Raw genomic sequence first — 23,767 nt, forward strand, 5'->3', positions numbered from 1 at the left:
TGAGCATTACTTGAGTGGACCATGTCTGCTTGCATGGCCACGCTATTTTCAGTGTTTCAGATAGTCCCCTATTTTAATTTATTTTAAAACAGTTTTTAATAGTCCCCTCTTTTAATTTATTTTAAAACAGTTTCTAGCTCTAGCTGGAATTGCGGTGTCTCAACTCTTATTACAAACACACAGAAGCCCACGGGAATCGCTGATGTATACAGTAAGTTCCGCCCAGTGAAGCGAGTGTCCCCACTGAAACATCAGCCAGAGACTCTGGAGAACAATGAAAGCGATGACCAAAAGAACCAGAAGGCAGAGTACCAGAAAGGGGGTGATTCTGACCCAGGCCCCCAACCTGAGGAGCTCAGCCCACGAGATGGAGAGAGCAGCCCTCCAAGTAAGAGCACGGAACCCAGCCCCTTGCTGGGCGAACTGGAGCATTATGACCTCGACATGGATGAGATTCTGGATGTGCCTTACATTAAATCCAGTCAACAGCTTGCCTCTTTTACCAAGGTGACTTCAGAAAAAAGAATTTTGGGTTTATGCACAAGCATCAATGGCCTTTCTAGCAAAGCCTGCTCTACAGGAAATGCTGAGAACTCACTGTCCAGCATGACACCATTTTGTGTTCTGTCTCCTGTGAAAAGCCCTCACTTGAGAAAAGCATCCTCTGTCGTCCGTGACCAGCAGAAGCTCTCCACTGAAGAATCCGAGAGTTCTCCTCCTCTGGTTAAATGTGGCTCTGCATATGAGCCTGAAAACCAGAGTAAGGACTTCCCAAATAAGACCTTTAGTGATCCTCATGGTCGGAAAGTTGACAAGGCGATGCCAGACTGCCAGCTCAGGGCCTTCCATCTGCAGTCCTCAGCACCAGACCCCAAACTAGAGGAGCAGATCGGTGGCATGAACTGGACCAGCTCCCAAGGCCCAGAAGAAAGGAGTGAGTACCTGAAAAAAGTAAAAAGCATCTTGAACATCGTTAAAGAAGGGCAAATATCTCTCCTGGTAAGTATGAATTAATTCCGTCTACATATTAACAATCTAGAGACTTCAGTTTTATCAGCTCCATTCATTAGTAACAGAATGATGGTGCTTCTGTCCCAATTTTTGTTTAATCTCTACTTGTGGCTTTAGTTGGGAGATGTGACTTTTGAGTTTTAAAATTAAAAGTTAGGTGGTTAGCACAAGGAAGAACAATTGGCTATAGAGGGGAGTGTTATTTCACTTGAACTTTGCCTGAATTCAACTGGAAGAAGGACACAGAGTCTAAAACATAAACAAAACGAAAAAAGCCCAGCACTTTCTTTAATATGAATCTTAATGTCTTTCTTTTTGCTTTTCAAATGGTTTCCAATGCTCTCACTCAGTTATTTGTGGGGATGTCAGTTCCTTGCTGATGGGGGACCTGCCAGACACATGAACAGAGGGTCTTCTGTTTTATCCTGATCATTATTCAGAAGGCTTGGACCAGGATGTTTGAAAGCATTTGCAGATAGAAACTTACCCTGGAGCTTGACTGCCCTCTGACCCACATGGAGTTTTTATTTAGTTCCAGGTCTGCATGTCTAGGGAGAATGAAGAAGCTTTTCCAAAGACTCTAGACACGGAGTAACATGATGTAAGAAAAGTCTGTTCTGCTTAGGCTCAGGGAAAACTAAACTGCAGTCACATTCCATCTGCCTACGTTGTTCTTTCCTGGCTTCCAGACTTGGATCAAACAGTAGTAAGCCTGAGCTGACACTGTGGTGTTAATTAAAGTCTCATTCAAGAAAATCATCACATCTTGGCAGTGTGATTCTACTTAGGGTAGAGCCATGCATAGATAAGTATAATGCGCTTGGTCTGTTATCACACATCTTAGTGTTATAATAGGATGATATGATTGAACAATTTTACTAAGTAAAGTAATATTTTTTTCATCTCCTGAAGATGTCTTTTCCATTTCTCCTGGCTCTTCCTCTCTATTTCTCCTTGGTTCATTCCTTTCTTTTGTCTTTCCCGTGTTTTTATGTTTCCCAAGTGATAACACTTCTCAGTTTACCCAATGGTCTTTATCAACGAATTTATACTCAGAGGACTGAACTTCACTAGAAGTGAGGAAACCAAAGGCCAGGTTGCCTCCAGATGCCCCAGGAGTTTGTTTAGGGATGAAAGTGTCTAGGGGTACCCGTGGGAACACTGGCTGCAGCACTTATCATGTAGCTTGCCGTCAAAGCCAGCTCTCCATAGTTCAAGGCAACGCAGATGGTTAAGACAGGTAGTTCATTCATTTAACAAACCTACAACAGGGAATAAAACACAGCCTGGCCCTCAGAACTTAGCAGGAGTGGAGGAGACAGACAGGGAACCTGCCAGTTACCGTTAAGTGTCATCGCAGTTGTTAGAAAGCCAGCTTGGAACCGCTACAGACTTGCTGACTCCTGTCTGTCACATGTCTCCCAGGAAGATAAGTCACTTGAGCATTCATGTTCTAAAGCGCAGCATAACAAAAATGTCACTGAAAATCATTAGAATTAATTAATTGCGAGGAGTTCTGACTTATTAGATCCCCATGGCTGCCACCAGAGCTTCTGGAAGCTCATCTCTTCTTCCCAGTGCCCAGAGCAAAACCCCCATAGCATCTCCTTGTGATTTATTGACTTAAGTTTTCTCCTCTTACTCTGTGTTCAGCCACACCTAGCTGCCGACAATCTAGACAAAATTCATGATGAAAGCGGAAACAATCTCTTACACGTTGCCGCAGCGCAGGGCCATGCAGAATGTCTGCAGCACCTCACGTCTTTGATGGGAGAAGATTGCCTCAACGAGCGAAATGTGGAGAAGTTGACTCCAGCGGGCCTGGCCATCAAGGTGACTGGTTGGGGGCCGGGCCCTCCACAGCTGAAAGTTGGGTTTCTATCTTTGAAGATTCCTAGTAAGCTTCAGTGTTAGAATGGAGGGAGAGAACAGTGATATACCAAGCCAACAGCAAATGAACCTATTGTATTTAAAAGGTTAATCATTTCAGTCACTAGCTGCTTTGAGATTTTGAGACTATATTCCAATTTAGGGTAAGCTTCAAATCAGCTAATAAAGAGAAAGGAAAATGATCTGTTGCCATTCTGAGAATTTTTGTTATTCTTAACCACCCCTGGATCTGTGTGAGGCTGTTTCATTTTTTCCTAATGTGAGTGTAATGAGCAAGACAAATGAGGAAAAGGTGTATTATAAGGGACGCTAGCACTCAGGAGTATTTCAGACAGTAAAGTGGACTTCTAATGGATTACATCTGAAGTTTAAACGTCTGCAGTATCAGGAGTTGTTTAGAATAGCGGTGCCGAGTTTGCATTTGGCTCTTGCAGACCACAGTATGTTATCTGTCAAAAACTCCACAAATTAATGCCGACTGGGATAGAGTTAAAACCTAGAAACTGTGGTACAGGAAAACATGGTCTTTTATAGCACTGCAGTGAGTGCCTCTGTAAAATATAACACATCACTAGAAGGTTAGCTATTAAGCTAAAATTACTTTTAAGATCTTTGGTAAATAAATATGGAATTCAGTCACATTTATTAATAAGCCAGAAGTGAAGTTTAGGGAAATATAATACATCTTGTGCTTCTGCATATGTACTTTACTTTACTTAATAGTTATGTCTTCTAAAAGCTGAATAATCATAATTTTTATAAATGGAATTATACTGAGATTTACTAGGGGAACTTGCTAGTTAAAGAAGTCTACTTGTGAATTCACTGAAGAACGTGTTATATTTGAAAAACAAGCATTTTCCTTCCCCAGTATACCTCTTATGCAAATCTGAATTTTTGTGTCTGCAATTTATGTATCATTCAGCAAAGATTAAAAAGTTGTTTTCTGTTTTATTTAATGTTACTCAGTGATTAGCTTTTTTGATCAAATAAGAAATCCATGACCCCAGTGGATATCATTTTCCTTTAGTTGTAAATGACGCTATGTCAGATTAAGAGCTGAACTGCAGGCAGCCATAAAGAAGAAGGAGAAATGAAATGTGAAGTCAAAGTCAAGCATAGTGGAGTTCAGCAATGTGTACGAGCCCACCAGGTACTGTGTTAAGCTGCTGGCAACACAAATTTAAATGAGACATAGTCCCTTTTCTTAAGGAACTGATAGCCTGGTGGATAAGGCAGGTAAATTATCAGTAATACAAGTGCAGGATGGCGAATTCAGGATCTAGTCCCATGTCAGAATCCTGTGGGAAGGCAGGAGTTGGGTTTGGTAATCAGTGGGCATGTGTCAGTGATGACTAAAATATTCTTGCAATGCCAGTGATTGTTGACATTCGCCTTGCCGTTTTAGTATTTATAAAATACAGTTCTCATTAGTTTTCCTGACTAATGGTGCATTTTGAATATATTCTAACTACATAGTTGGATGAAATTTTTTTGTTAATTTATATGCCCGAGTGCTTGTTCTGATAGGGTAAGGATCTTCAGAGTAGGAAGGTATATAAGAAATTTAGTGGTCATTAAGCCAACCCTGGGTAAACTCCTTCTGTGGTATCCATATTAAGTGTTAATTCATTCTTAAACTGCTCCAGTCAACATAGGATCCCCATCATACAATCAGCATGCAAACTTAAACAATAAATTTTTCTTTGCTTTAATGAAGAACATACATCAAGCCCACAGGACTCAAAAGCTCTTAGAGTTTTGCAGTCTCAGGCTTTTCATACTTTACTTCTGGACAATGATCTGAGAAATGGAAGTATTCTTTTATTCCTTTATTTAATCTAGAATTTACAAAAGCAGTAAATACAAATATTTTATAATGTATGCCACCCTCTTTGGCAGTCTGTCCTGACACATGTCCTGCCTCAGTCCATTAGTGTATTGTGATGGACATTGATGAAACTCAGGGAGTGCTGAGAAGTCATCATTCTTCTGTTTTAGGACCTTGTTTTCAACACTAGTAACTAACTGGTGGTATTTCACCTCCTTAAGCACAGTTCTGAGAACCCTGCTGTCATTAAAGAAAACAAACTTGGTACGAATGGGCAGAAGTTGCTCAGATAATATGTCTCGGCTGACAGGAAGCAGAATCAGAGACAAGGTATCAAATAAAAAGATTACATTAGAAAAGGGGCTCTGAAGTCATACCAAGGCTTAAGAACATCTCCCCACACTGTTAAACTCCTTAAATATGGAACATCATAAGTTCTTGCCAGCTACATGCAGCATTTATTGAGTGCTTTCTGGGAACCCAACACTAGATACTGTGGGAGTTCAACAGGCATTATTAAGTGCGCTTTGGGAACAGTTAAGCAAAATAATTGTAAAGAAAGATTTCTAAAAGGTGAGAACAGTCTGTTTTCTAAAATGGAGCCAGCACAAGAAATTACTTTAGAATCTAAACGGATTTGGAATGAAGTAACCTTGATTCTCTTTTTATTTCTGAGTAAGCCCAAAGACAAAATGCTGGTCTGGTGAGAAAACATATAACCTACTGATATTCCTTTTTAACATACAGTGAGTGACCCAAGGCTCAGGGACTTCAACAGGCAAAAATCTCCCACTAGAATTTACTAACATTTTTTGTTTTCTTGGTATTTCTATTAATGGCAAGTGATACTGCTTTCAAACTCATAGTAGTGATATAATATTTCCTTTTCCCTCTCTAGCAACTTTTTATTTGTTTAAATGTTTCCTTGAGTAACTAAACCTAACACACATCTAACAGAGCGTTCTCCCCAGCAGCAAGTGCACATGAAATAGTGCATTTTTCTCAAGTGCACATGAAATAGTCTCCATGATAGACCATATGCTAGGTCATAAGACAGATCTCAATAAATTTAAAAGGATTAAGAACATACAAAGTATGTCCTTCCACCATAATGATAACATTATTATTATTATTAATATATATTATATATATATATATATATTATATATATATATATAATATAATATATATTATTAATAACAGAAGGGAATTTAAGATATTCACAAGTATATAGAATTAACACACCTCAAAATAATAATTGTATCAAAAGAGAAATTACAATGGAAATTGTAAGATATTTAGAGATGATGAACATGCAACATACCAACATTTAAGCATGCAGCTAAAGCAATGCTTAGAGGGAAATTTATAGTTGTAAATGCATATGTTTAAAAAAGAAGGAGGAGGACGAGGAGGAGGAGGAAGATCTCAAATTATTAGCCTAATCTACCTCAAGAAACTAGAAAAATAAAGCAAACTAAATTCAAAGCAAGCAGAAGGAAGAAAATTAAAATTTTTTCAAGCAAAAATAAATGAAATAGAGAATAGAAAAATACTAGAGAAAATCAACAAAAGCAAATTTGGTCTCATAAAAAGATTTTTGAAAATTAGCAAGCCTTTAGTTAGACTGACCAAAAAAGAGAGAGAGAGAAAGAAAGAGAGAGAAGACTCAGATTACTAAAATCAGAACTATTGCCTCATATTTTTGTGTTCTGTGTAAATACCCATTGATGTAAATTGTCTTGCCTCATAGACGCTCAGTATGGTTCCTACACCTTTCTTTATTCAGAGGGAATGAAGCACGTTGTGTCAGTGCGGTTTTTTAAATTCTCCTAGGAAACACTGCATGCTCAAATTGTGTAATTTAAGGAAAGTCTGCAATGAATGATTTATATACAAAAGGAGGGTGGGTGGACAGGGTCTAGGGATCCCATGAAGGAAAGTGCAGTATATTAGGGTCAATAACAACCAGAGCACAGTTACCACCCCAGAGCCTGAAAGGGCAGGGGAAGGACCTTGAGCTGGAGAGGGTTGAGTAGAACTGTTGACTTTTGACCTTTGAATGGTGGCAGGACTCAGCAGACCAGTGGCACCTCCATAAAGGGGGAGTTGAGAACAAAGGGGACCTCACACTCACTCTCTTTTCCTGGTCTCCTGTTACTGCTTTCCATTAGCCAAACCCAGTCAGAAGGCAGGGGGCAAGGGAGCCAACCCATACAGATCAGCCTCCCTGGGCAGGAAGGAGGGCAGAAACAGGAGGAGATAGATCTGAATGGGGCACCTGGAAGCTATTCAGCACACACCTGATCGTGCTAGATGCCCCAGTCAGAGAGAACTATTCTGCGTGTGAATAGTTGGAAGTTGACTACTTGAAATTCCATTATCCAAATAGGAGTAAATGAAGAATGAGCAGATTACCCGCCCTGTCTTGTTTTTAGAATAGGCTTCCCTGACTTCATGCCCACAGTAGTTCTTTTCTCCTGTGCTAAGGTCCCACACCATGCAAACCAGGAAAGCAGTTGAATGTCTCATCTGTCTTATGGAGTTATCGTGAGGATCTAAGAGAGCGTTCTAATACAGTGTAAGGTGACGTATTATGTGCTTAGTAAGCTGACATGCATCGCCTCATTTGATCTTTACAGTAACTCCATGAGGTAGCTGCTACTAACCCCTGCTATTTCATAGATGACAAAATTGAGTATCAGAGAGGTGAGGTAAGTTGTTCAAAGTCTCGTAACTAAGTGGTGGATTAAGGGTTTAAATCCATTCCAAAGTCTGGGTCTTAATCGCTAGGTTACATATGTCACGACTGCCTTCCTGGTTTGCACAGTGTGGGATCCGAGCACAGGAGAACAGGGCTACTGTGGGCATGAAATCAGAGAAGGCTTCAGCGAAAGTAGCATTTGAGCCAGTGTAATGGGATTATTTTCCTTTTCTTTATTTTGGACTCCTAACATGCTAACTTATCAAGAGAAAAAGCAGAGTTAATGGATAAACAAATTGTGATATATTTATACAATGGAATACTTCTCAGCAATAAAAAGGAATAAACTATTTCCAAGCACTAACTTGGGTGAATCTCAGAAGCATTATGTTGGGTGAAAGAAGCCAGATGCAAAAGAGTACATACTCTATTCTGCTGTGATAGGAATCATAGTGGTCGCCTGGGTAAAGGTGAGGGATATGAGAGCAAAGGAGTACTAGAAATGTGGGCGTGCGGTGGAAATGTTCTACATCTTGATTGGAGTTGTAGTTAACAAGAGAATATATTTGTCAAAATTCATGAAACTGTACTCTAAAAAGAGTATATTTTATAGTTCGCAAATTATACCTCAATAAATTGATTTTAAAATAACTGATGAAATTACGAAAATGTATTAAGTAAAAATTATGCAGTTGATTTATAGTCAAAATTACTGATCAGAAATATAATAGGTGATATACATTTATTGTAAATGAATTAAGCCAGATATAAAAGCCAGAATTCATGTAATTTTTCTTTTGGTAAAATTACCATCTGTGAGGTATTTTTTCAAACCTGAATTACCTTAAATTTCTTTTTTTTTTCTTTTTAATCTAGAATGGTCAATTGGAGTGTGTACGCTGGATGGTGAGTGAAACAGAAGCCATTGCTGAATTGAGTTGTTCTAAGGATTTTCCAAGCCTTATTCATTACGCAGGTTGCTTCGGCCAGGTATGAAGAAATTTTTAATTATCTTCTATTTGCATGCTATGTAATCTATCTCTTTTTAAATTTTTAGTCCATCAAAATCGAAACATGAAAAATCATCAAAAATGTATTCAAAGATTTATAAGCAGTGATATTCATTGCAGCATTTTTTATATGAAAGAAATGTTTTAAACAACCTAAATATTCCAGATAGGATATTGGATAAATAATGAAGCAACATCCATATGATGGAATTTTACAGAAAAATATTCATTATATAATATTGAATTAAAATGTATGATACAAAACTGTTCCTGTAATTTGGTACCAACTTTGAATTTTGGAGAGAGAGAAAGAGAAATGGATAACAAAACTAGAAAAAACTATGTCACAACTTGTTTTTATAGCAATTATCACTCAGGGTAGAATTATAAGTGGCTTTTATTTTCTTTTTTATATTTTTCACTTTTTTCCAAATTTCCTACAATAAACAAATTTAACTTTTGTCAAAAGGAAAAAATGATAGATTTACTTGAAACCAAAATTAAGAAGAAAATCTTTAGTATGACATTAATCGAGGAAGTCTCCGTCCATTAAAGATAAGCAATCACACTAACTAAATGAGTCTCAGTTACAACCAGTTTCTGCGTTAGGAAATCCCAGTGTGAGTCATTGATGTACACAGATCACAATCCAGTGTATGCAGTAAAAAATCATCATTAACTCCCTTTGAGAAGGGTGAGTATAAATTATCTTTTTTAAAAAAATTGGAACCACAAAATGCCAATCTCAGTCTTAAAAAAATATAAATAAAGTCAGCACTGTATTAAAATAGATTTAATCACATTTGTTTGTGGCAAAGAAAATTGCTTCTCATGCATATAACCTTATCCCTTTGGCTTCATAAACTTTCCCAGTGGCAGTAAATTGCGGTATTGTCAACAAGAGATTATGCTTTTTCAAGCATGACAATCTCAAATTTTAAAAATAGACTCCTAGAATATTACCACAGCCTTTCTTCAGGGGGAGTCATGTTAGGTGATAGTTTATTTTGTGCCATGGTAACTTCAATTAATATATATGTAATGTTTCCTATATGTACCAAGCACCATGCCATTGGATTTTGTGTACATTATCTGGCTTATGCCTTAAAACAACCTTATTGGATTCTGTTGTTTTTATCCCCATTCTATAGATGAGGAGACTGAAAAAAGAAATCTTAAGTGGCTTGCATGTGGTCTAATGGCTAGTAAGAGCAAAGGCTGGATCTCAGCTCAGGTCCTTTGGCTTTGGGACCAGATTCTGTTTTTTCTCCATTTGTGTAGATAATTTGTATAGCTTGTTTACAGTGGCACTGATACAGCTGCAGAAGTCTTTTTTTACAATTTTATCTAACAATACGTTGTGATATTTGGAGTATCTTAACACAGCTCGTACGAAATTTATGGAATGAAGAAAGGAGCAGGAAGAACATTTAAAATTTGTAAAAGCCACTGTCTTTGAAACAATGACTCCATTTTCTTTGTGTATTGCACTTATGAGCCCCAGTCATGGTGCTCTACAAACAACCGTAAGAATTAATGAGATTTGTTAAAATGCCCTTATTTTGCTTAGACTGGCAAAGGGGAGAATAGTATTTTCAAATGACCAAAAGAATCATTAAGACAATAGTCTTCATAAATCATTCTCAGTATACAACAAAATTTTATTTATTCTCAAATTGTCTGAGTAAGTGTTTCATACCCCTGATTTCATTTGCTCATGTAAAGCCTAAAGAGGAATTTCAGATATCAGTGAGAAGGCTGACTGCACTTTTGGAAGAGCTTGCCAAAGAAAAGGAGGAAAGGATTGCATTGCTGTTCTGACACTTTAAGTCAATAATTGGGCATCCGGCCTTCTTTGTCCTGAGCAATGTTGCTTATATGTGCCAGTTTCTCTCTTCAGTTCTCACAGCAGGCTTCTCATAATTTTGAAGCTATTGGGACAGAACAAAAGAAAGTGCCATTTCTGGGACTGGTTGGGTGATAGTGTAGTTTGCTTGGCTGGCCTAGAGGAAAATATGGTAATTGGTGACCTATGTGAAGAGCCACGTCAAACATTTGCTTCATGCTAGTATCAGTCTTCAGATTGTTATTTCAAGCTGATAAGCATTTTTAATGACCTCAAGTACAGCTTTGAGCAAGGCACTCCAGCAGTGCCTTCAGGAGAGCATTCCTAACTACGTAGAAAATGTAGAAGCCCATTAGGACTGCAAATTCTGCCCAGCCATCCTACATCCGCCGCGACCACTTATGTAACAGATAACCTGTGGAGATGCTGAACTTGGAAGCATTACAAGGCTAATATTTTCACAAGGAAGACTGTTACTGAACAGTTTTCTGATGGATTCAGCACATGCAGGTTTTTCTACAGCAAGCAGGCACTTGAGTGTGTTCTGGTTTTGTTTCTTCAGTAAATACCTTTGGAAAGGATAGTACAGAGGAAAATTCCTCTCTTGGTTTATTTTAGTTGCCCTCTGCCCCTCCTATAGATTCTTAAAGAATGAGCTCCATTTGACTCGCAATTTGTGTCCTTTTTCTGGTTAAAATTACCTTTAAGGGCTCCAGAACCACAGGGTAGCCAGCAGTTTTTAGTGGTCTCCTAGAGTGATAGATCTTTGGGTGATAGGAATTGATTTTCCTCCTCTTGACACACCAGGTCTCGGAGGGTGCAGTTATTTCATTCCCTGATTGTACCTAGCAGAACCGGCCACAGGGAGCATGAAGGTGAAAGCGTGAGGGACGCTCAGGGAACGAGCAGGGGTGTCCTCGGATGGGCCTGCTTTGCTGTCCCTTGAGAGAGATGCTTGCTGGCGAAACAATTGAGACAGAATTGTCTCAAGTCAAAGTCACCGCCTGTGTAACTTGGGCAGTTTTATTCGAACATGAAGGTTCAGATGGTCTCGTCCAGGATCCCAGCAAAGCTCTAGCCCTCAGGTTCTTGGGGGCTCCGGCCTGTTTTGCATTGGTCACTGGTTCAGTGGGCTCTCTGATACTTTCAACATCAAACTTATCATTTTGTTTCTGAATCTTTCATGTGACTTTTGGTCAAGGAGTTTTGCTACAGAAACAATAGGAATCATAGCATTAAGCATTTACCAAGAAAGAACACATTTGCCTACACTATGTTCATTCTCCATTTTAAATGTTTGCCCTGATACGGATCAAAAAAAAAAAAAAAGACACTTTTTCAAGAAAGAAAAAGCTCAGCAGTTCCTACGAATGGTCATGAACAGTGATAGGCATGCTGGTGAGGGGGTTCCTTCCACAAGCTGTGTTATTGTTTTTCCACGGTTTACTTTAAAAAGGGGAAATATTCTGTTGACTTTATTGTTTCATTGTCATGGGGTAGAAATAAGTAAACAACACTGAAATGGTTACGATAGCAGATGAAAGCAAACTGAAAAATCTTTGAATGGCACAAGCATTCATCTGCTCTCCAAGGACCTTTGAAAAAGCTTAACCAACACAGAGCTCCACAACCCACAGACTGACAGTTAATGTGATTTCTGTGACCCAAGGGTTGGAAAGGGAGTGTTTCCTTTATGGAGTCAGGGGTCATGGGGCTACGAGCCATGGTGGATATTCATAGTCAGAAGACAGAGAACATTAGCTCCTGAGTCTGAGTTTAAATCCTAGTCCTACTCTTACTAGCTCAGTAGCCTTGCATACGTTTACTTTTTTAAAAAAAGGAAAAGATCTCCCTGGACCTCAGTTTCCTCATCTTTGCAATGGAGATAATAGAACCTTCTTTACAGGGTTGCTCTGAGGTCCAAATGAGAAAAGCCACATGAAGCACTGCCCGCTGCCAGCACATATTAGACACTAGGTAAATGTTGGCTATTATGGTTATTGGATACCTTCCACTTTATTATTTTTGTTTCTATAAATATTATTTAATATATTTATTTCACTATGAGTGAAGTGTCAGAGAAATTTGGCAAAGAATTGTTTAGGCCTTAACCTGTTTAATCAATTCTTAGATGTATTTTTTTTTTTTACATTTTACTATCTCTAGATTCTACATTTATCTTACAGTAAATGACAATATGAGATTATTGCTGGCCATCTTTTTACATTTGAACATGTCAAAAACTGGAGTGAATCTTATAATTGATGGCACGTTAGATTTGATAACCTATGATCACAGACAAAGCTGCTTCCTTTAGAACTTATGGTTGTAACAAAAGCGTAGACATTTTATTGATATCAGTAATAAACCTGTGGCATACTTTTCAATTACATTTTTAATTAGACTGTCCAGCAAATCTCATAAATTACATGCATTAATTGCCACTTTAAATAAATTGCATTGCCTTTAAGAACATGCAAAATACAACATTAAAACAGGTTACCAAAAGAGCAGAAAATCTCGAGAAGAGGAAACTAGTACATGAAGTAAGTTTCAAGTCGTTAGATGTAAGTTGAATGAGTAGGTGGGTGTGTGGGTGATTGGCTGGAATGTCAGTTGGAGAGGCATTCTGTAAAACAGAAATAATACAGAAGAGCCACCCCATCCATGGGACTGCATTGGATGGTCTCTGAAAGCAATACCTATGGGAAAATGAAGATCTGAAGTTACATTCTTCCTTTAACATCTTCTTCCTGACACACACACACCCACACTGGTGGGGGGCAGAGGAGAGAACCCGCGGAATGTCTAAAAGATAAAAGAAGAGGTGGGCATCATTGCATATATATCTATAACACGTATGCATTTACAAGGGCCTTCTTAATTGGAGAAAATAGCTGTATTTGTTCTGTTCTCCTTACTAGATATTTGTCAAATAAGTCACTGTTTAAATTGTAGGAATGTGGATCTCTGCTGGAAAGTTCTCCAGAATCAGAGCAGAAAGCATTTCTTAGAGACTGGATGCTAAACATGCTTTTACCCAAACCAAGGGATTCTAGCCATCTCCATGTCCCTCTCAGAAATCCTAAATCCTAAGTGGACAGCCAGCCCATCCCTTTGAGCAGGGCTTCTCTGCACCGTAGCGTAGGGGAGATTGTCATTTCCATCGATTTCTCAGTGAACAGGCCAATTGCATAGCTTCTTATTAAAGTAAATTGTCCACTGCAGAACACAAAACTGAATTGGAGGGGCTGGGCAAAGACGTGCCTTGTTCTGAACAATAGGATAAGCATTCTTCCTTTATGTAAGTCTTGCATGTTGAATTGGGTGAGAGCCTTAATTATAGGAAAGAATTATCCATGCCATCGTAAGAAAAGCAGGCAGGTTATCGTAACAGTATGGACTGCACCTGACTGGGAGAGTCAGGAGCCAAGGCAACTCCTGCCTCACACAGACCTTGTCCTGTTCTCCCAGGTCATCAAGCCCCTGCAAAGTCCAGGTCTCTAGATTCTTCCCAGATTTCTACAGAGGGAAAATTCCTAGTCTTATGAATAGTATTCTATTTCCTATAACTCCATTACTAAAAGTTATTCAGTTATATTCAGTTATTCGAAACACTGAATTATAATAAAGGGCATTTTCTGTGCATGTGGAATAGACATATCCACTATAATATTTAATTGAGTCTGAAAAGCGTGAAAGTATGCCTGACAAGAAGGTACATATAAAACGTTTCTGAGTATCTTGAACTCCTCTGAACTTTACTTGCTAAAGAGAGAAGCTGCTAGAGTGTCAGAGAATATCCAGTTGTCTTCTTCAGCTTTCTGATTTGTAAAATAATTGAATTGGATAATTCCCTAAAATCTCTCCCACTCCGCATTTTTAACATTTAATATCATGGAGCAAGCCAGGTCACCACAAGCTTGACAATGACCATTGAAGATGGCAGGACTGTCCTTTTCACCAGTAGGGGCACAGCAACCTGCCCTCTTGATGTTTCTGTGTCTTAGGCATTGAATTCTAACCAGTTGGTCATGTCATTGATCTTGAGATACACCCACTCATCCAGATCTTTTCAGGAGTTAAGATCACATGGTTCGATCATCTGTCTCCAGATAAAAATATTTCGGTTTTTTCCCTACCTAATCAGGAAAAATAAAGGAAGTTGTTGTACCTTATGCATTCGAAACATCACTTGCTCTGGTCCAAATGTCAGTCCCAGCTTCCTCCAAGTTTGCCTGTGAAGGAGAGGATTAAACATATCAGCCTATCTTATCCCACTCCTACCTCCCAACCCTGGCCTCCAGGCTTTGCTCCACCTCATTCTCTAGGGACGTGGAGGGTTTCACTTCCTACAAGGTCTGTCTGCTTTTGCAACTAACACTCACCCTGCTTTCCCGGGGTGCATTCTTGGTCGGTTGTAGGTATTGATTACATTTTCTCTTCTTGCTCTTTAGAGGGCTTACGCCCTGCTTGCTCATGTGAAAAAGGTGTGGTGCAAATATTCAGTCTCTCCCTGATGTCACAGATGCCTTTATAAACAGTGCCCTGTTCCCCACATGAGGGGAGAAACATGAAAAGAGTTGGCTGTTTTTATCCAGCATTCCTTTAGCAGATTAGTTGGCATGTTCAGAAGGTGAAGGCAAATTTAATCCAGAAAAATATAAAAGTTCATGACCAGTCCAAGCAAATAACTGGAAAAGAAAATCCTTTAAAAGGCTAAGGAGAGGTTCAAGCCTATTTCAAACGCATGATCATCTTTTTAAATGTCAAATTCCACCCACTAAACTTCATGCTGTTGTTTTTACCACTCTCATATTTTTTTAACATTATATTTAATTTTTCTATTTTAAAACAGTGAATTCCCATCCTCCTGCTTTCTCCTGAGGCCAAACATAACATGTAAATACCACGAAAGACTCAGTGGGTAAAATGCAAACAGATTACGACAACACACACTGACTGTTCTGTGTCTTTGCTTTTGAAAGATTGTGTTCAAAGCTTTGGGTCCCCTTCCTTTAACATAGAAGAAGAGAAAGATTTATCTGTTTTAAAAAAAAAAAAAAAAAAAACCAACATTTGGTCAGAAAAATCAAGAGGGTCCCAGTTTTATTTCAGTGTGGTTATCTTATACTTAGCAACTTAAGATGTTGCCTCTTTTTTGTAAGCCTATTGATTGTACAGTATGGGATTAGGAAGGCATGGTTGAAGCATGATAAACTTAAAGTAGAAGCTAGGTATCTCAATAGTCCAAGGTTTTATAATAATATTCTTGAAGCCTCCAGATAATATAACAAAGTAAGAAAAACATTGCCTTGGACTCAAAAGACTTGGACTGGTTCCAACGTTGACTGTCTCACTGTGTGACTCTGAGGAGGTACTCAAACTTTCTGTGAATCATTTTTCCCACCTGTAGAATAAGTAAGCAAAACAAGAGCATTTCTGAGATAACTTTCTGCTCTTCGAATTCTCAGAGCATTCTTCTTTCATTAACTTTAGTCAGAGATGCATGAATTTTCAGTTCATACTGAATGGAAATGTTCTCCTCATAAGGTAAGCTTGGCTATATCTAAGCTTCACATGTTGGAGTTTTGTTTTCCTCTGTCCTTATATTAGACTTCACTACATGACAGTCTGTTAATTCCAGCCTGTCCTTGTGTTTACTAGGAAAAGATTCTGCTGTGGCTTCTTCAGTTCATGCAAGAGCAGGGTATCTCACTGGATGAAGTGGACCAGGAGGGCAACAGCGCCGTTCATGTGGCTTCCCAGCATGGCTACCTCGGGTGCATACAGGTACACAGGCCCTGCTGCTCTGGAGAGAGAAATGAGTGCATCAAGTAATAAAACAAAACATGGGAATTTTGTTCACTGGGAGAATGTCTGGATTAAATCAGCTTTTCCTCTTATAGTGGATAATGAGGAGTCAAATTGATATATTTGTATTTCCAGAAATGCACACAAACATTGGCATAAGTAGCTGTCTGGGTTTCTCCTGGAGTGTCACAGGATGTTGAAGGGGACACTTCTTGCCCTTGCAGCATTACCTTAAAACCCCAATGCTGAGGACAATAGAAATGAAGTACCCCCATGTTCTCAAGACAGCAGGAGACCACTACCAGACTGCCATCGCTGAGTCCGTCACATGGAGGGTGCACCGTCCCTGCTGTCATTAGCACACTTCGCCTTCCCAAATGTCTGAAACACAGGACCGAATTTTTAAGAAAGAATTAGAAGAATTCCTCCGAGTAGCGAGCAGGAGGCTTAGGAGAGAGAGTGGTGTGTGGTTTTCTTCTCCCGTTCTCTGTAGTAGGACTGAGTTTCCCAAAAGCATTCAAGAAGTCCCAGAACTGATTACAGGAGGCCCTCGATATTGGTCCCGTCTGCCCGTGGGCAGGCTCAGCAGGGCCTCAGCTGGCCAGCCGCTCCACCCAAGAGCCTCCGGTGGCCTCATCCTTTTAGCCCAACATACCTTGCGAATATTACCATGTCCTTTGTGTGCAGTGATGTAGAGAGGCTGGGGAGCAGAGCCACAGGAGGTGGGGAGGCCCTTCCCCCTGCCCCAGGCCACCTGAAGGTACATCCAGGAGGGCTGCTTAGAGAACACAGGGTTCCTACAGGAGGAGGAGTTGGCCTCTCGTCCCACAGCTGAATGCAGAGCTGCACAAAGCTGAGCCACAGCCAGTGCCGCCATCCTAACAGCACATAGTGGGAGGCCCTGTGAGAGTCCTCAGAAGCTTGGGGCACACATGAATGTGAAAACTGGGTACTTATTATATATAATAGTTTACATCTGCTAATCCCAAACTCCCAGTCCTTCCCTCTCCCACCCCCCCGGTATAGCACAGGGAACTATATTCCATATCCTGTGATAAACCATAATGGAAAAGAATAGTAAATAAAAAATGTCTCTACGTGTATAACTGAGTCACTTTGCTGTACAGCAGAGATTGGCACAGCATTGCCAATCAATTGTAAATCAGCTATACTTCAATTAAAAAATTTTTTTTTAAAAACTGGATAGGCTTTTTTACCTAGAAAATGTAAGGCCCTGACTGACAAAACAAAGAGAGAAGAGAGCTGAAGAGAAGGAGGGAGAGTGACAGTGTGAGGAGAGGAAAAGCTTTGAATTGGAAACAAAGTTTAGAATTGACCTGGAATTTAATTTATGAACATAAATCATAATTACCAGAGTCCAACCAATCAACCCATTCTCATCATTGAAAATGACCCAGCATCTATGGATTTGTTCCCACATCTGCCTGAGACGTAGGAAAAGGCGATTGACAATGTATGGCTGAAGGCCATGATTAAAGAAAATACTTTTACCTCACCAGATTTATACAGTTCAAAATATGTGTATGTAAGAACTCTAAGAAAACAACACTCTTTTTCAGCCTTATTAGGTATTGTATCTTTTATTCCAAACTCAACAGGTACTTACTGAGGTCCTACTGTGAGCAAGGTAGACTGTATCTCAGAAAGAAAACTGGGAAGTGAGAACTTGCTCGGGAAGGTAGAGAGGACTCAGGGAATTCAGACGATATGGAAAAGCAGTAAATGTAAGAGGCAAAAGATTCATAAAACCGGAAAGCAGAGGTCACAGCAAAAAGCTCTCTGCAGCGTCTCCTCACATGCAACCACTCTGTGGAAAGCCACGCTGATAGGAAATATTTCAAGTGTCTGGGAAGTTTCCCCACTATTGTTGGCAAAGCATGCGTCTTCTAATTTAAGACACCAACTTGTAAAAGGAGTGATGAGAAAAGAGAGAAATTTAAATTATTACCAGGATCTGCAGAAAGATGAAAGGAGTAGCATTAGTTTTTGTGGAGGAAAAATAATTGAATGAAGACTGAAAACTTCATTTTTCCATTTGACAAAACACTATCATATTTAATAGTATTGAAGTAGACTGTTTTTATCAGCCAATAAATGACTGCAACCCAAAGAAAACCAGCTGATATCACTAGTTCTGTTTGAGATCTTAGTTATTTTCCTTCTTAATATGTGAGGAGAGGCGGTCTGTCTTTTCAGAGTGTTCTTCTCTCCACTTAACACAAATGATATTTTTGGCGCTAGACACCATGGATGTGGAAACTTGAATAATCTTGGAAGCGGGTCTATCCACTGGGTGTGAGAATAAAAAAAAATAGGTACAAAGAGATTGAAAGTAGAAAAGGGGGTGAGCGAGGACCTTTATGAAGTGAAGAGGGGACTGAGTATGGAAAACATTGGAAAGATAACTGCAGAGGCCAGAGTCAAGGGGAGTGATAACAGTGTGTTTATGCTGAGTCTCTGAGAGCTCAGGGTGAGGTGATCTCTGGGACACCCTGTGACATGGGTGGCAGTGGCCTTATGGCACCTTTCGTGGTAGTGATCCTAAACTGAGAGGAAAATGAAGGTCCTTAATGACTTCTGAGTCTAAGTAGTCTAGGAATTTAAAAATTACAAGTATTTCTTGTGGAAAAAACATTTTCTATTACTAAAATAAATCCAGAGGTCTACAGACTGATCTTGATAGTGTCAAAAAATACGGCAGACTATGACAGTTGATTAATATTGATGTAACAGCTTTTTGTGGGGTCTGTTGTCATCACAGCATAAAAACAAGAGAGTTTTGATTTTTTTTTAATTAACAATGTCAGGGAATTCCCTGGCGGTCCAATGGTTAGGACTCCGGGCTTTCATTGCCAAGGGCAAGGATTCAGTCCCTGGTCAGGGAACTAAGATCCCACAAGCCGAGGTGCAGCCGGAAAAAATAATAATAATAATTAACGATGTCAAGCATGCTCCATCAAATCTCTCTCCCCTCTGCTAACGGTACCCTGGCCAGATTCCTTAACTTTTTGCTTTTGTTTGACTATTAACAGTTACTTCAAACCAGTTTAAAAATCTCAGTCTTATTTCTGGTTCAAAGCATTCTCCTCCCCAACCCAGATCAGACTCAGGGTGAAAGGGACTTGGTATGGGACTGAGGCATGACTGGCTTTTTACACACCACCTTAGCTCCTATTCCCCTCTCTCTTCTGGGCTCCAGTGTTGGGGACAAAGAGAAGGTATGGAGAGAAAAAGTCAACTGTCTCTTTGCTTTACTGGCAGAGGTCATGGCATCTCCCTGAAAGTTGTCTTGCTTCTTTAGCTCACTATGGTTTGCCACTGATGCCCTCTGGGGAAGCCTTCAGAGGCTGAATCTCTGGTGGGCACGGTGGGTGGGGACTTCAGAGGGTCCTCTAGAGCCTTCCCACATACCTGAGACAGGAGATCTGGCCCCGACCTCACACCCTCCTCCGCCATACAGTCCCCTCCACCTGTGTTGCACCCCACTGCCTCCTGTTGCTAAAGAGCCCTCTCCTTTTTTTCTTTTTAATTTTAAAATTTATTTTATTTATTTATTCTTTTGGTTGCATTGGGTCTTCGTTGCTGTGCGCGGGCTTTCTCTAGTTGCATCGAGCAGGGGCTACTCTTCGTTGCGGTGCTCAGGCTTCTCATTGTGGTGGCTTCTCTTGTTGCAGAGCATGGGCTCTAGGTGTGCGGGCTTCAGTAGTTGTGGCTTGCGAGTTCTAGAGCGCAGGCTCGGTAGTTGTGGTGCATGGGGCTTAGTTGCTCTGCAGCATGTGGGATCTTCCCGGACCAGGGAATCGAACCCATGTCCCCTGCATTGGCAGGCGGGTTCTTAACCACTGCGCCACCAGGGAAGTCACCCAAGAACCCTCTCCTTTTAAATTGGGTGATAACAAGCTCACAGCAAGCTCCCTTCTACAACATCTGCTCAATATATGGGACACACCCTTGCCATGGCACGTGGTGGGAATGTGGGCCCTGCCATGACAATTCTCTCCTGTTCTTTTTATTCCTGATTGAGTAGGTTCAGCAACAGATCATGTGCGCTGCCCAAGTAAATAGGAAAAAGTAAACAAAATTCCTTCTTTTTCTTATGGGCATCCCCAACTTCAAGGGCCCACCCACTGAAAGGGACAAAGCCTCTCACCACAGACACTGCCCTGCAAACCTCATAAAGGAAAGGACTCTAAGGAGGAAGGAACCTCCACCCCTTCCCAGTCTCCTTCTGAGGCTGGTGTGAGATTGATAGTAGTGGGATCAGTTGGCTGCATCGTTGTAGGCTCCGAAAAGAGGCATCTGATACTGACCACTGAAAGCTCACCAGAGGCTGTCCTTTGTGTGTGATGGTACGCCTCACCCCGACCCTGTCCCGCTGTGGGCTCTGGTGACTGGTTTTGGAACAACAGGAAAAGTTCCATTCAACCTTCTGTAACAGTCATTAAAAAATACGGATGTTTACAGATGGACCTAGAGAATATCATACTAAGTTAAGTCAGACAGAGAAAGACAAATACTATATGGTATCACTCGTATGTGGAATCTGAAAAATAATACAAATGAATCTATATACAAAACAGAAACAGACTCACAGACATAGGAAACAAATTTATGGTTACCAAAGGGGAGAGGGAGGCGGGGGGAGGGATAAATTAGGAGCATGGGATTAACAGATACTAACTACGGCACATCAAATAGATAAACAACAGAGACCTGCTGTATAGCATGGGGAACTATATTCAGTATCTTGTAATAACCTACGATGAAAAAGAATCTGAAAAAAATGTATATAAATACAACTGAATCATTTTGCCGCACACCTGAAACTAGCAATACTGTAAATCAGCTATACTTCAATTCAAAAAAATTTAAAATAATAAATAAATAATGTTTACAGGGAGGTTCTGATACGATCACATGTCTCTGCATTCTCTGACAGACCCTGGTTGAATATGGAGCAAATGTCACCATGCAGAACCATGCGGGGGAAAAGCCCTCCCAGAGCGCTGAGCGCCACGGACACACCCTGTGCTCCCGGTACCTGGTGGTGGTGGAGACCTGCATGTCGCTGGCCTCCCAGGTGGTGAAGCTAACCAAGCAGCTGAAGGAGTGAGTGACCTGTTCGTTCCATGAGAACCAAGTCTGGCTGCTCAAGTCTGTTGTGCTTAGGTTTCAGCCAGGTCTTTGGAAGGCTCCCTCATGCTGGTCTTACAGGAATTCCCTAGTATCCTCCTCATCTTCTTTTCTTCCTCCGTCCCAAGTCCTCATGGCCAGCATTCATGCCATTTCTGCAGAGGCAAAATGCTATTTAAACAAAAAAAAATGCAGAGCTAGCTTCCTAAGCAGAGAACTTAAGCCACAGTGGACAAGGGGAGGGAGCCTCTCTCTGTGTTCACATCTCAGGGTCAGATGACGTAGCAGGCGCAGAAAGCACACGTGGGCATCATTCCAAACTTCTGTCCTTAACAGTCTAGCAAATCATCAAAAGCAAGAGAGAGATAGAAGGGCTAGAGGTGGGCCAGTTTCTCAGTTTTCTCAAAAAGAAAAATGTATATTTGGGAAATTACAGACAGGTCACCTGGTAAATATCACTGGCAAATTTATTATAAAAATTAAGCAGACGATTGATGAATCCTCAGAATTTAAAATCCTCAGAATGTAAACTTAGCGTGATGTTACTTAAAACACTCTTTGTCTAGCTAAAATCAGTTCTTTTTTGATGAGATGATTCAGCTGGTACACACTGCATACCTAGATGCCAGGGAAGCATTTCTGGGAGGCTGCCATGATATGCTTGAAGAAAGGAGGACCAGATGAGAGGCCGTCCGAGGGGTCTCCAGCAGGTTGAAGGATTAAGGAGCTGATGCTCGTCTGAGGGGACCGAGGTCAGCCCTTGGAAAACACATCAGCCAAATGACAGCTGCCATACTAGGAAGGGAATCACTGAACATCAAAAATAGTACTCAAAGTAATGCTGACAGATTAGGAGGACAAACCTTAAAAATTAAATTTTAAGGAAAAAAAATGAAGTTTTACTTTAAAATTATAAAAAATTTTTTTTTTTCATTCTTTCCTTGTGAAAAAAGACCTGTGGTTGGTAGGAGGCCTTAACTGATTAGAAGTGTAGTTCATGCAACAATATGACAAGTCCTTAGATCCCCTGGCTCCTCGTTAAGCTCGGGGAATTGTTTTCTCTCTCTGCTTCTAGTCTCTTGCCTTAGAGGTAAGAGTCTCTGTACTCCTCTGCTCCTCCCCCTGCCAGTACCTAGAATACTCTCTTTAATGAATTTAGGCTTTTACTAGGAAAAAAAATAAAATAAAATTTAAACTTAAAAATTAGAACGGTTCCTTTCCCTCCAAGAATCCTCTGCCCAGTTACACAAGACTCCCCCGGGGCAGGTGAGCTAAGCGAGCTTGAAGGTCTGGGGAAAATGCACACAGATTTATAACTCAGTAAGTTATCTTGCCACAGCGAACATACTTGTACACATGTCTTTATGTACATGTATTGGTGTTTCTGAAAAGAAGTTCCTAGAAAGGGAATTGCCAGAACAAAGTGCATACGTATTTAAAATGTGGATAGATGTTGCCTACTGTCCTTCCAGAACTGTTGTACCAGTGGACACTCCCCCTAGTAGTATATGGACATATCCATCAAGAGGAACTTCAAAATGGTCCAATGGAGTGTTTTTTCTTAAGGTTCGCACTCAGAGAAAAGATCACAAAACCTTCCCCTGTCTCTTACCATGGAGTCAGAGAAGCTTTCGTGAGTTATAGTATCTGTTTTATTGGTAGAACTCTTCAAGATCAGGGTCTTGGCTCCTCTCTCTGTTGATGATCCTGGGATAAAACACACATGTATGCTAATAGACAGCAGTTCTTCCACTGTCTCCAAACTGAATGCTGTAGACAGTTGTAGTTAGGCCAATGACAAGATGAAATATGAGAGGTTACATTGTAGACCCTAGTCTTGTACTTACTCTGTGTCTCAGTGAGGTTGGCAAAACTAGAAATGAACAGAGAAATTCACTTAGTCTAGCCTCAGTGCAATGTACCCTTCAGGCTCTAGGGCATCAATAACATCGAAAGGTGCAGGAAGAAGGATGGAAAACACTAGTTTTTCAGCCCAAAATTGTGAGTGGGAGACAGTCTTGAGTGCCTTTTCCTACTAGAATATTCACCAACCCTTTAGAGTTAATAAACATAGCTATTATTTAGAAATGGCAAGCTTCAGCTCTCTTAGAGATCCTGATCTACAGGCGTAGGTATTATGGGTTGAATTGTGGCCGCATAAAATGATGTGTTGGGGTCCTAACTGCTAGTACCTCGGAATGTGAGCTTATTTGGAGATACGGTCTTTACAAAAGTAATCAAGTTAAAATGAAGTCACACACACACACACACACACACACACACACACAGAGTGTATTTTACTTTCCTTAAGTAAAAAAAGAAAATTACAAAATACAGTGTGCAGTATAATCTCATTATCTCATTTCTAAGAAATCCCTCTCTCTCCCCACCGCTCTCCCTGCCGCCCCAAGCTGGTATGATACACTCCAAAATGTTACTCACTCTTTCTAAATGGTTTGAATTTTTTAAGTAATTGTATTAATTTAGCCATCAGAAAAAAACTAAAT

The 23,767-nt window shown here is 40.2% G+C and overlaps 1 protein-coding gene across 5 annotated transcripts in view; it reads left to right on the forward strand.

The window, feature by feature from the left end:
* The window catches only part of LOC118893416 (synuclein alpha interacting protein), a 149,394-nt gene that overhangs the window by 107,404 nt on the left and 18,223 nt on the right, over nt 1–23,767 (forward strand). For all 5 annotated transcript variants that reach the window (XM_036848947.1, XM_036848948.1, XM_036848946.1 and 2 more), the window contains exons 4-8: nt 131–999; nt 2,665–2,844; nt 8,313–8,426; nt 15,960–16,085; nt 21,067–21,236. In XM_036848947.1, coding sequence (XP_036704842.1) covers nt 131–999; nt 2,665–2,844; nt 8,313–8,426; nt 15,960–16,085; nt 21,067–21,236 — 1,459 coding nt within the window. The remainder of the gene's footprint in view (nt 1–130; nt 1,000–2,664; nt 2,845–8,312; nt 8,427–15,959; nt 16,086–21,066; nt 21,237–23,767) is intronic.

Source organism: Balaenoptera musculus, chromosome 3 (genome assembly GCF_009873245.2).
Source record: "Balaenoptera musculus isolate JJ_BM4_2016_0621 chromosome 3, mBalMus1.pri.v3, whole genome shotgun sequence".
Lineage (NCBI taxonomy): Eukaryota > Metazoa > Chordata > Mammalia > Artiodactyla > Balaenopteridae > Balaenoptera > Balaenoptera musculus.